Below are 14,167 nucleotides of genomic sequence, written 5' to 3' on the forward strand. Positions count from 1 at the left end.
AGGAGTTCAAGACCAACCTGGGCAACAGAGCAAGACCCCATCTCTACAAAAAAATATATATAAATAAATTAGCCACGTGTGGGGGTGTGTGCCTGTGGTCCCAGCTACTTGGGAGGATAAGTTAGGAGGATCACTTAAACCCAGGAGCTCAAGACTGCAGTGAGCTACCATGGCACCACTGCACTTCAGCCTGGACAACAAACTAATAAAACTATCTGTAGTATGATCAATTGTACAAACAAAAGAGGAGAAGAAATACAGAAAATACTAGTAATGGCTATAACTGATTGATGGAACCATGGACCATTTACATTTTCTTCGTCATGCTTTATTATTTTCCAAAATTTCCATGCTGAGCATATATACATTATTTATATAATCAGACAGAATAAATATTGAAGCTATTCCTTAAAGCCAATACACAAGCAGGATACATTTCATGGAGCAGGAGCTAAGCTAGGTTTGAATTAATTAGTAACTCTTGTCACTTCTTTAGTACCCACTTCACAGAAGCATTTTATTGTGTTGCTTAGAGACATGTTGCCCACAACCGTGTTTTCTGCTCTCTGGGAAGCATTCTCAACCAGCGCTTCTGGTTATTTGGTCCTATTCTTTTTCAAACGGTGGAACCACCCCTTTGGATACAGATTTATGAGGTAAGACCAGCCATTAAATTAAAGATCACAGCTATAGAGGTATATTCCACCTGGACCAGAGAAACCAAGATCCCATAAGCACCTTGTTGCTGTTGCCAAGGTGCGGGTGAGTGTGCTGGTTCCTGATGTCTGTCTCTCTGATCCAAGCTCCAAGTCCCGATGTCTGTCCTGCTCCCACTCTGGGCCCATAGCAAGGACTCGTATCTGGTTCTCAGTTCCAGCCTTTCCCTTCCAGGGAGACTTTGTTCCCCCATCTGTTTTTCTCTCAAAGGTATCTTCACTCTCCCTTCTCACAGCTTAAAATCATGTTGTTTTTATAGCTAAAAAGAAAATATAACTACAACCTACTGAAGCAGCCCCCTCCTCCCTCACTACCAAACTCCCCGCAAACATGGAATCCTTCTCCCCTCTCCTTCCCGACCTCCATCCACATCTCGGCCTATTTCCATCCAGCGTCTGCCTCACCATTGTACCCAAACTACTTTCAAAGGCTACCAAAGGCTTCCTAATTGTTACAGACAAAGGTTCCTTTTAAGACTCATAATTTAAAATCAGATGTCAATCATACCTCAGTAAAAGTGGAAAAAATCTAAATAAATACACTTAGGTAAGATTAAATCAGCCACCTGCCCTTTACAGTGTCTCTCCTTACTATGCGTCATCACGTGCATTTGTCTGTTGACTGCTAGAGAAACAAAGCAGGCGCAGCCTCCACCCTCTCCTGGACCCTGGAGTCAGATGGACAGAGCCAGACAATACCGAGTGGGAGAGCAGCTGCTCCGGGGTGGGGTCGGGAGTGGGCAAGAGGAAGGAGTGGAGGCTGCAGGGAGGAGGTGGAGCCACACGGCAGCAGGAGGGCCAGGCAGGGGTGCGGAGGGAGACGCACTGTGCCAAGTGCTGCCAGGGTTCTAAAACCGCCTCAGGTGTGGAGTGCCCCTCACCAGGCACCCGACTTCTGCCTCCCTCTTAATGTAGCCATCTACTTGAGGTGTTTTGTTCTGGCTTCTCACCTTCAATATTCTTTCCTGGGGCCTCACCGCTTCCAAGACTCAGCTATGAGGTTCTGAGCCCACAGCCCAGTGTGTAAAAGGCTGCCTGGTTTTTAGTTCCCTCCCATCACTTCCAGGGTGACTTTGTTCCCCTGCCTATTATTCCCTCTGTTGTAAGCCCTAGAGGCTAACCTTAAATCACAGGTGTGATTACAGGATTGAGGGTGTGAGCCACCACCCCAGCTGCCTGCTGCCTCTAAGGCATGTTTCCCCCTTGTGCTGTCTTAATGATTGTAACAGTCTCTTCATGAATCCCTACACTCTCCTGCTCAAAAACCATTAATGGTTATTGTCCGGCTCAAGGGTGAAGTCCAGAGCCTTCCAAGACCTTCAAGGCCCCACGCTACCTTTGCAGCTTCATCGTCATTTGCTCCCTCTCCATCATCCATCCTTCACTCCAGACCAGACAGCTTCCTTTACTCTGGTTTGCTCCTGTGTCTCTGCTTACTCAGGCTCTCATTGGCTACACTGGCTTCCGGGCCCATCTCAAATGGCTCCAGCGAGAAGTCACTCTCAACCATTCCATCCTGCCTCTACCCAGTCTGAGTTACTCTACTCTTTCGAAGCATATCCATAGCACTTTGTAAATAATTAGCTCATAGTATTTACGTACACATTTCAGTGTTGTGGACTCTTTATTGACCCAGGCTGCTGTGTGGACTAGGAGCCTAGGAGAAACTTGCATATAGTAATGTCCCTAAACTGTTAACTACAGTGGAGTTATGGCTGGGCGCAGTGGCTCACGCCTATAATCCCAGCACTTTGGGAGGCCAATACAGGCGGATCACCTGAGGTCAGGAGTTCGAGACCGGCCTGGCCAACATGGTGAAACCCCGTGTCTACTGAAAATATAAAAATTAGCCGGGCGTGGTGGTGCACACGTGTAGTCCCAGCTACTCAGGAGGCTGAGGCAGGAGAATCACTTGAACCCAGGAGGCAGAAGTTGCAGTGAGCCAAGATCCTGCCACTGGACTCCAGCCTGGGTGACAGAGCAAGACTCCATCTCAAAAATAAAAAAATAGGCCGGGCGCGGTGGCTCAAGCCTGTAATCCCAGCACTTTGGGAGGCCGAGACGGGCGGATCACGAGATCAGGAGATCGAGACCATCCTGGCTAACACGGTGAAACTCCATCTCTACTAAAAAAAAATACAAAAAACTAGCCGGGCGAGGTAGCGGGCACCTGTAGTCCCAGCTACTCGGGAGGCTGAGGCAGGAGAATGGCATAAACCCAGGAGGCGGAGCTTGCAGTGAGCTGAGATCCGGCCACTGCACTCCAGCCTGGGCAACAGAGCGAGACTCCGTCTCAAAAAAAATAAATAAAAATTTAAAAAAATAAACTAAAAATAAAAAAATAAAATAAAATAAAATTAACCAGAGTTATTTCCAAGAACTCTCTACTATTGTCTGATATGTGCTAAGAAACAGAAGTCTCTTACCCAGGTCAGAAAAGCACATCTAGATCACACTTAGTTTGGCCAAGAAAAAACCAAAGTAATGATAGATTAAAGTTGATACTTGCCTCTTGCACCCCTGAAAAGAATTCTGTAGTGTTTTTCTAATCGTTTGGCCATGTAGTTGGCATTTAATATCGCAGTTTCTGTGGCCTGTTTAAGGCCCTTGCCTCCCATCATCTGCAACAGAGGGAAAAAGAGCCATTAGCCATTGAACGGGCAAACACAAAGGTCAAGACACCAACCAAAAGACACCCCCAGATAAATTCCACCCACAAAGGAAGGCAGCCCACAATGACTCTGGAGTAAAGATGAGTGGAAAATTCCAACAAGGACATCTGTCAGATCCCGCTAAGCCTGTAATACATTTTTGTTTTCCTCTTTTAATAGTAGTTTTATGTTTTTTATTATAGTAGCAAAGTCTACAACAGAGCAAGTTGACTACTGACTACTGTGTTATCTAAAGAGAGAAAAGAATTGTTCTCATATTACATGTGTTTTGGAGTTTTTTGTTTACTATGAATTTGAGAGATCTTGATAATGGCCAGGAATCTCATGGGATCTGGGCCAATAATATCTCCACTGAAGCAATTTTGTATGGTTTATTTTCCCATTGTCCCTAGTAGAGGCTGCTTATGTTTAAAAACTGCTCAGTATTGTCCTGGTAGTTAATAGTCCCTGTGATCATAAGGGATACATGTCATCACTGCAAAGAGCTTCAAATCAAGACTGTACCAATTCTGATGGCCTGCTTTCTTCCCAGAGTGCCTCACATGTGATGGAGTTGGCATATGTATTAAATACATAACTAATGTAAAGAGAATGAGAGAACACCAAATAAAACAACAGTAGTACTTTGGTATCATTAAGGGGGTCCAAAGTTAAAAGGGGCCACATTGCTCCAGGCTAATCAAAGAAGGTTTCCTAGATTAAGAGCCAGAACTTGGCTAGAAACTTAGAAATAAGTAGAATTTGCATAGGGAAGAGAAAGGGGAAGGCATACCAGGTGAGAAGAATGGCAGAAGTCAAGGCATAGAAGGGGAGGGCACATGACTGTCATCTGGGAGTGGATGTGGGGCAAGGTGAATTGTGACTCCATTTTTAAGCCCAAACCTTCTCTAGGAAGGACTTTGACTTTGTCCAGCCAACCCCTGGCTCTCAACCTATGTCTCATGGGGGAATTTTTTAAAAATGCAGACGGCTCAAGTCCAACCCTACATATGCTCAATTTGGTTCTCCCTGGAATGGGGCCTAGGCATGTGCATTCTGAAAGAATCCCTTAAGGATTTCGTGCAGGCTAGTGAGAACCAGGTAAAGCAATAGGAAGCCAGGAGAGGCATGTGGGTGCCTAGGGTGAGTCTGGCAGTCCTGTAGGTGCGCCTGTGGAATTGCAGCAGGGAGAGAAGCAGCTAAAGCTAGAGTCCAGGGGATTAGTAACAACAGCCTGAAATAAGAGAAGGCCCAAGGCCAGAGGGGGCAGCTTAAACCCTACTTTATTTATTTAGTTTTTAAACTGAGGCACCGGCTGGTGTTCCAGGCATGTAGCCAAACCAACCTTGGGGCATTTATTTTCTATATGTGGGAAGTCATCTCCAACCCAAATATGCTCATACAAATAACCCAGATTTACAGAACCCAGAGATCAAAAGGGAAGTGGGAATTTGATTCTGCTTACAAAGAAGCAGACCTTTATTCTGATTGCTTGTGTTGTTTGCAAAACAACTTGAGTATCATTTTTAAAAGCAAGTGTCAGTCTCCGAGGTACCGAATTGTTCTGGCTTCCAAGAAACTTTTTGTGAAGAATCATAAATGCCATACTGTTCCAGAAATAAACAGCCAGTTCCACAGAGTCCTCTGGCATGATTTGCATTGATGCGTTTTGGGGGTGCTGTTTCAGTGGGAGCCCCCCTTCCTTTAAAGAGGGGCACTGCTTTGGGGAGACTGCTCTAATTAGCAGCCAAACAAGTGTTCCTATTCACAGTCTTGTTGGTTCAGGAGGTGGGTAGGCCAGTCTGAACAAGAACTGTAGAAAATCAACTCTGGCTCTGGTGTTTTCTGGGATAAGACAAAGGAAGGAAGCCTGTTCTCTGACTAATTATGCAGAGAGCACAGCACCACAAGCCCTAAAGGCCGAAGAGCTCTGGGAAACCACTAGAGAAGCAAATTACCGCTACTTTTCATCTTCTCCTCCGGCCCCCTCAAGAAATATATAGCGAAGTGAGATATGTAGCAGGATCTCAGCAAAATGGAATAATTAGTACATGCACTGCTTTTCACTCAGAAGGGGCTATATAAATCCTGCAGGAAACCAAAGGACGCGGCCAGAACATCCATATGACTCATGGAACTTAGCTGTGTCTGGAAAAATATATCTGGCGCTTCAGTTTCTCTGATGTTAAACCCAGTCTGAGAACCCAAAGGAAGTAGTGTAATGAAGAAGAGATGAAATGATTTTTAGCTCATCTCTTTAGGAAGGTTTCTTCCACCCAGGTGATCAGCAATATTCTTTGAACCACATCTCAGATCATGAATTTATTTGTTTTTAAGCCAAGAAGGAAGTCTGCAGTCTCTGGTCCCCACCCATAGCTGACGCCCCTGCCCACCTGTACATACTCCCAGGCCTCACCTTGATATAAGCCCAGGAAATGGGCAAAATGGAACTGGAGCCCCAGGGGGCTGCGCTGACGGTTCCCACAGGGCAGGCATCCTCATTCCGCTTCAGTGAAATGATGGGATGATTGGGCAAAAACGGGGCAAGATGTTTCTTCCTGTATTTTTTTTTTAAGTGCAAATTCAGAAAATGTAAACGATTCAGTTTAATCTAATGGGAAGGTTCTGGGCCCTCCCAGGAAGCCCTGTTCTTAGCAGAGGAGCTCTGACAGTGATAGGGACCCTCCACCTGCTGGGAGGCAGATGTTCAAGAAGCGATCCTTCCTTCCTTCCTTCCTCCTCTGCTGGAGGTCCACCAGCCATCAGTGTCCCAGGCCTCACCCAAGAACTGTGGTGGAGGACTTGATAGAGGCAGGCAGGCATTCATGAAACAGTGGAGTTCCATGCTCCTCCCTCCCCCGCCCAGCCCCATTCCCTCACCCCTATACACTTTCCCAAGGTGGATAGAGGAGGGGCTGATGAGAAGATGCCCCATGGGCTGACATGAACATCATTGTCCCCACCTCCCTGACGGCTGAAGCACTGGAGCTCACACCCTTACTAGAAACCATCATCATCAAAATGAATGTCACTTTAACAGCAGTCAAACAAAACAAAACAACAAAACAAAAAAAAACAAGAAAGAAAGAAAAGAAGAAAAAAGTAAGAAGGCCAAGCTTCCAGCAACTCTGAAAACTGGCTTCTTTAGCATATTTTGGGGAGACTGAAGCAGCTCAGGAAACAGCTGCTCTCATCATCATTTTCCCAAGATGATTTGATTTCAGTGTGAAAAGTTATCAACAGCTAAGAAACATTCCTTCAGTCCTACTCTGGCTTCATCCAATTATTTCTAGTAACAAGGTTTGTTTTTTCCTTACTTATGTGTTACTTATCTTAACACCTTACATCTAATTCACTTTCAATGGAACCATTAGCTGACTTTAAAAAAGAAAAAAAAATGCTTGGAAATCCAGAAGTCCAAAAGGCACTTTCTAGTGCCAATATTCAAGTTACAATACATATGCTCAGGAAAAGTTCCCTATTCATTATTCTGTTAATAAACCTGCTGTCTATGTGCAACTGGAAGCTCAGTGAGGCCAGATGTAATGGTTAATAAAATCTAATTACACTTTTCTTTGGACATCCCCTAAAAGCACCCATTTTGCTGCTCCTCCCCCAGACCCTACAAGGGCACTACACCAATGAGGGTATCCTCAATACATGAGGACTTTGATGGGACGAGTAGTCTATTGGGGGCCACTCCTTCATTCTGTCTCCAAAGCCATCCTGAAACCAGCAGCCCAGAACTCACACTCCGATGGGCCCCATGCCAGGACCACCTCCTCCGTGGGGAATGCAGAAGGTCTTGTGAAGATTTAGGTGCGAGACATCAGACCCAAAGTCTCCAGGGCGACAGATTCCCACCTACCACAAAGGCAAGGGCCAAAAGCAAAAGTCAAGAGCTTGGAAGCACCCTCCAGTGTGAAGGCCATGACTGGCTGGTGCTGCCTTCTCCCCTCAGGGGAAAAGCAGGCAGAGCCACATCCATGGTGTTCACAGAAATGTCCTCTATCTGGCCCAGTTCTGTAGTCACAACCTGGCATCCTATAGGCAGAGTGCTTGCGGTTGCTATGGAAACAGCGATTGACCATTTAGCCCAATTTAGATTTTAAAATATGGATTTAAATACACCGTCTCTTCCTAATTATCCACACCACAATGGAAGAGAAGTGTCTGTAACACAAGAAGGAGCAGAACCTCCATGTTGTTGAAATAGGCAACTCTTCCCTGAGCAGTGCTACCTTCCCCTGCATGGTCGGCTTTGGTATGATGTATGTTACCGAATGGCCCCGTTGGGCACAATGATGGCAGGGGCTGCAGGGGCACCAGAGAGGAGGCTGAACTGAGAGAAAGAAAGCAAGACTGGCAGTTTTCCTGACATGATCCAGATACCAGACACAATATCCCACTAGCCTTCCCACCACTTGGGTGTTAGGACTAGTTTTGATGGTGGCCAAAGATACAGAATTCATTTATGCTACAGAACCAACAGACAATCCCTGGATTACACTTGTGAAATGAATCAGAACCAAAGACAGAGTCTAAAATGGTAGGGGGGAAAAAAAAAAAGAGGCCAGGCGTGGTGGATCACGCCTGTAATCCTAGCACTTTGGGAGGCCAAGGCAGGTGGATTGCCTGAGCTCAGGAGTTCAAGACCAGCCTGGGCAACACAGTGAAACACCATCTCTACTAAAATTTAAAAAAATAAATAAAAATAAATAAAATTAGCCAGTGTGGCGGTGTGCACCTGTAGTCCCAGCTACTCAGGAGGCTGAGGCAGGAGAATTGCTTGAACCTAGGAGGTGGAGGTGGCAGTGAGCAGAGATTGTGCCACTGCACTCTAGCCTTGGTGACAGAGTGAGACTCTGTCAAAAGAAAGATAGAAAGAGACAGAGAGAGAGAAAGAGAGAAAGAAAGAGGAAAAAAGCAAACACCAATAAGAGTCACAAAAAGATTATATCACTCCTCTCCTGCAGGGGCTCCCAACAGCATTTCTTCAGAGGTTCACAATACATAGACCCTCTGTCCCCCAAGTAATCAGGATTGGGCCCTCTGAGCCCCCGTTTCACAGTGATAAAGCTGATGCCAGGATAAATGACTTTCCAAGGCCATGAGAGATCAACAACCACCAGTGGTCAGGTCACAGGTCTGAGTTCCCTCAGGCAGGAAGCCTCTCAAGAAGTCAGAATTTTTTTTTTTTTCACTTATCCTTTTTCTCAGTGGGAACTAAGGGCAGGCCTCTCCAGTTCCCACCTGAGCATTCATATTTGCCCCGTCTAGGTAGACCTGTCCTCCATGTTGATGGATGAGGTCACACACGTCACTGATGTTCTCTTCAAACACCCCATTGGTGGATGGGTATGTAATCATGATGGCTGCTAGGTTCTCCTTGTGCTTATCCACCTGTGAAAGAAAAGGGGTGAAGAAGGACATGGAGGGAGGATATGTTTCTTTCTTGGTCAAATCCTCGCCTTTTATTTTAAAGGATGAAGAAAGATGAAGTCTTGGTCTTTACCTTCCTGGAACTGTCTCAAAGTACAATGACAGCAATAAAAAAACCACAGCCATTACTCCCTTCATAAATCATTCCAAAGAAATAATAAGATTCTGGCTGGGTGTGTGGCTCAAGCCCGTAATCCCAGCACTTTGGGAAGCCGAGGTGGGCAGATCACCTGAGGTCAAGAGTTCGAGACCAGCCTGGCCAACATGGTGAAACTTCGTCTCTACTAAAAATACAAAAATTAGCCGGACATGGTGGCGGGTGCCTGTAATCCCAGCTACTCAGGAGGCTGAGGCAGGGACAATTGCTTGAACCGGGGAGGTGGAGGTTGCAGTGAGCCAAGATCACACCACTGAACTCCAGTTTGGGCAACAGAGCGAGACTCCAGGTCAAAAAAAAGAAATAATAAGATCTTTTCAGTCTAAGTCTCTATGGTCCAGAAGAAAAGGGCTATTCACAAGATTTTTGGATATTTTGGGCCCAATTCTCTAAGGTGGTTTTCGCTTGGCTCAAGTCATCTCAATAATGATTTCAGACGTTCGTGGTTCTAGGCGTATCCATTCTCATAGTTAATCTCTCTGCTCATCTTCTCATATCCATTCCTTTCCCTTGCCTTCTGTTGAAGTTAGAATTCCCAAATTACAGCTAGATAAGAGGAGTAAGTTGCAGAGTTCTATACCACTGCAGGATGACTATCTTTAACAATATATAATTTCAAATAGTTAGAAGGAGGATATTGAACGTTCCCTCAACCCAAAGAAATGATACATGTTTGAGATAATGGATATGCTGATTACCCTGATCTGATCTCTACACATTTTATGTACAGAAACACCACTATGTATCCCATGACTATGTACAACTATTGTCATTTAAAAAGATAAAGAACAGAGGCCAGGCACAGTAGCTCATGCCTGTAATCTCAGCACTTTGGGAGGCTGAGGCGGGCGGATCACGAGGTCAGGAGATTGAGATCATCCTGGCCAATACAGTGAAACCCTGGTCTCTACTAAAAATACAAAAAATTAGCTGGGCGTGGTGGCGGGAGCCTGTAGTCCCAGCTACTCAGGAGGCTGAGGCAGGAGAATCACTTGAACCCAGGAGGCTGAGGTTGCAGTGAGCCGAGATCACGCCACTGTACTCCAGCCTGGGCGACAGGGTGAGACTCCATCTCAAAACAAACAAAAGGATAAAGAAAAGGAATTGAAAAAAAAAAAAAAAAAGAATTCCCACAAGGAGTGTTTCTGCTTAAATAAAAGTCTCCTTCATTCTTTCCTTTTACAGAAGGCAAGCATATATAAAAGTCATGTCCCTGTTTATTTTCCTGGCCAGCATATCAGAGCAAGCATGTTTGAAAACATGGGGGTGGCCAGGGAAGTCATGTCCTATATTACCATAATGGAGGGACTTAATACTTTCAACTACTGGCCCGGAACACTTGTTGGAAAAAAACTTTATGGGGCAATGGAAGGGTAGGGGTGGATCGAAGAGAGGTGCAGTGTTGTGGATTTTCAGCTTCCTTCAGAAGGCAACTGCACAGAGTTCCCAGTCTCCATGCCTAATAACACCACCATCAAAATCACATTGCTATTCGACTGATTTCCTTCCCTCTTAAGATGCAGCCGCCAGTCCGCTGGTGGGAAGCAGATATGGTTGCTAAGCAACTTCTTCCTGGAGGTTGGGAGGTTGAGAGTGGGGGTTGGTGGAAACCAAGCTGCATGCTGCCTGGAATTCAGCACGCTGGGGCGGGCACAGTCATGGATATTTGCAAAGTTGACATTTGTGTTACAATTCCTGACACAAAGATTAAGTGTGTGACTGCCATTTTGATTATTAAGTGGGGAAGGGGAGAAGGAGATGGAAGATTGGGCAGAAAGAGGCAGGCAGGTCCCGCAAGGAGTACTCTTACTACCACCATGAATAATTCATTCAGTTTTTTACATAAGCTGGAATTAGAGAACGTTGGTGGTGGGAGGGGCAGAGTAGACTCTGGTCAAAGGAAGAACTGCAGACTTTTCATTAGAATGCAAGAGAAGACGTTTACATAATCCATCAAGTCCCTGATCCCCACCACCGCTCCCCACCCCGGCCTCTCCCATCTACTAAGGAGAAGACAAGTACCATGGCCTTGAGGTGAACTGCATCAATATTCCCATATTTATCCACCTCCACAGGCTGAATCTTCATGCCTGCCATGTGGGCACTTGCTGGGTTGGTCCCATGTGCTGATTTCGGAATGAGGCAAACCTGCAGAATAGAAAGGAAGCAAAGAAAGAGAAAAATCATCATCAGACTGTGAATAATAAGAGAAAAGTACTACAACATGCCTGTAGCACAAATTAGAAACCACCTGTTTTTATTTAAGCTGAACACTAGTGCTTTAAAATCTGCTACAATTTAATTATTTGTCATTGCAAAACAATGTCCAAAAAAGAAGTTTCCATTTGAATCCCTAAATATTGTTGCCTAAAGATGCTCAGGAAATCAATAAACTCTTCCCTTATCCCAATACACTAAAAATAGGCCTGGGCTTATTCTAACCTTGTCTCAGTTAGGATACACAGAAAGCACCTTAGTAGAACATGAGATTGGAAGTTAAACTCAAGGACTCAGTGCCCACATTACAGCTTCAGTGCTCTACTTGGCTTATCCAGGACAGATGATAATGATAGATGTAATTCCAAGGCCTCCCAGTATCAATACACCAATTATATCAATATTTATTGGATGCTTACTCTGTAATAAATTATTAGTTTCTATAAGAACCATAATGTAAGCATTAAAAATGATCAACTGAGCCAGGTGCGGTGGCTCATGCATGTAATCCTAGCACTTTGGGAGGCCGATGTGGGTGGATCACCTGAGGTCAAGAGTTCGAGACCAGCCTAGCCAACATGGTGAAATCCTGTCTCTAGTAAAAATACAAAAAATAGCTGGGTGTGGTGGTAGGCGTCTGTAATCCCAGTTACTCGAGAGACTGAGGCAGGAGAATTGGTTGAAACCAGGAGGTGTAGGTTGCAGTGAGCCGAGATCGCGCCATTGCACTCCAGCCTGGGCAAGAGTGAAACTCCGTTGTTTTTTTTTTTTTTTTAAAAAAGAACAACCTGGCCGGGCATGGTGGCTCACACCTGTAATTCCAACACTTTGGGAGGCTGAAGTCAGGAGTTCAAGACCAGCCTGGCCAACATGGTGAAACGCTCTCTCTATTAAAAATACAAAAATTCGCCAGGCATGGTGACGCACGCCTGTAGTCCCAGCTACTCAGGAGGCTGAGACAGGAGAATTGCTTGAACCTGGTAGGTGGAGGCTGCAGTGAGCCAAGATCATGCCATTGCACTCCAGCCTGGGCAACAGAGCGACAGTGCATCTCAGAAATAAATAAATAAATAAATAAATAAATAAATAAATAAATAAATATAAAAATGAGCAGCCGCTGCCCTGGGTTCACACAACTGACTCACTAACAATGGTGGCCTATGAATGACTGTCTAGAGTCCAGAGATGCAGCAGAAACATGGAGAAGAGGATGTGCCTTCAGGTTAAGGAAATCAAGGGAAAGTGCCTCAAGAGCTGAGCCTAAGTTAGAGCTGACAGCTGCACTGAATTTTTATGGAAGCTGGACAGTAGGTGCAATGCTAGAATTCTCAGACTCAAATCATCCTTCATTTCCTCCAAACCACCATGTGGAGGCAGGCTCTTGCAGAACTGATGATGATGTATCCCAGTGGGAAAGTAAGTCACAAGGTTTTCCCCAACAAAAAGCATCAAGGAGAAGCCATGATTACCCTGAAAATCATCCTCCTATATTGTATCCCACAGCCAATATTGCAACCCCTTTGAAGATACATGGGTTGGGCATTATTAAAAATAGGCTATGAAGTTAAATCTTAGCTTCCAGCTCTTTCCTCAAAAACAGCAAAGGAGTCTACTTAAGAAAAATACACGTGTACAAAAAGAAAACGTTAGCCAAAGGCAAACATAGACTACGTTACACTCTTCTACTGTCAGGTTTGTGCCCCTTTAGAATGGCTGTTGGTCTCATACTGGTTGTGTCACATTGTCCTGAAATCGTTTTCTTGTTTGGATGCTTCCCTTTTGTTTTTCTTTAATTTCTCAGGACCCAAGCTGGAGGCACTGTCCTCTCTCACAGGTATTGTTAGTCTACAAAAGGATCGTTGGATGAAAGGATCCCTTCAGGGCAGAATATTGATAAGAAAGAGAAAGGTGAATATTAAAAATAAATATAAAATATTCATAGAAAACCAAAATGAAGAATTCATACCAGGTGAGTTCTGTTGAAACATAAACATGTAAAAAAGTCAACCACCTTCTGGTACACTGAATAACAGGCTCCCAAAGACATCCCTGTCCTAATCCTCAGTACCTGTGGGTGTGTCTTTATATGGCAAGGGGGACTCGAAGATGGGATTAGGGTAAGGAAAGATCTTGAGATGGAAAAATTATTCTGGATTTTGGGCTGGGCCCTAAATATATTCTTAAGTGTCCTCATCAGAGGGAAGCAGAGGGAGATGGGACCACAGAGGGAGCAGGAGATGTGCTGACTGAAGCAGGAAGCTCGAGCCAAGGAACGCAGGGGGCCTGCAGACGCCAGGAAAGGCAAGGAAACAGATTCTTCCCTGTCTCCCCCAGAAGGAATCAGCCCTACCAACACTTTGACTTTAGCCCAGTGAAACCTTCTGACACCTGGCCTCTGCAACTATAAGAAAATTAATGTGTGTTGTTTTAGGCCGCTAAGTATGTAGAAATTTATCATAGCAGCCATAAGAAACTAACACACATCCTGGTGCAAGAAGTGATGGAAAGAGAAGTCTCAGTGGCTTTGTCAAGGACTCATTTATATGTTCCTGTCAGACATTTCTGGTTTTCTATGAGGATTTAGAGGACTTTAATTATTCTTTATAATGTTAATTTTTTCCTCAGTTTAAAATTGTAGTGTTGGCTGGGCGAAGTGGCTCAAGCCTGTAATCCCAGCACTTCGGGAGGCTGAGGCAGGCGGTTCACTTGAGGCCAGGAGTTCAAGACCAGCCTAGCCAACATGGTGAAACTCCTTCTCTACTAAAAATACAAAAATTAGCTAGGCATGGTGATGCATGCCTATAGTCCCACCTACTCGGGAGGCTGAGGCATGAGAATCACTTGAACCCAGGAGGCGGAGGTTGCAGTAAGCCAAGATCATGCCACTGAACTCCAGCCTGGGCGACAGAGCGAGCCTCTGTCTTGGGGGAAAAAGAATTGTATTGTTGTGAGGGATATGGAAGTAACAGGACCCAGATTTGAAG

At 45.0% G+C, this 14,167-nt stretch overlaps 1 protein-coding gene across 1 annotated transcript in view; it reads right to left on the minus strand.

The window, feature by feature from the left end:
* GLDC (glycine dehydrogenase (decarboxylating)) overlaps positions 1-14,167 on the minus strand; it is a 137,145-nt gene that overhangs the window by 16,765 nt on the left and 106,213 nt on the right. Inside the window, exons 16-20 of the mRNA XM_011969887.1 lie at positions 10,989-11,114; positions 8,621-8,770; positions 7,119-7,231; positions 5,784-5,925; positions 3,226-3,337 (exon numbers count right to left, since the gene is read on the minus strand). Coding sequence (XP_011825277.1) covers positions 3,226-3,337; positions 5,784-5,925; positions 7,119-7,231; positions 8,621-8,770; positions 10,989-11,114 — 643 coding nt within the window. The remainder of the gene's footprint in view (positions 1-3,225; positions 3,338-5,783; positions 5,926-7,118; positions 7,232-8,620; positions 8,771-10,988; positions 11,115-14,167) is intronic.

Source organism: Mandrillus leucophaeus, unplaced genomic scaffold (assembly GCF_000951045.1).
Source record: "Mandrillus leucophaeus isolate KB7577 unplaced genomic scaffold, Mleu.le_1.0 Scaffold92, whole genome shotgun sequence".
Lineage (NCBI taxonomy): Eukaryota > Metazoa > Chordata > Mammalia > Primates > Cercopithecidae > Mandrillus > Mandrillus leucophaeus.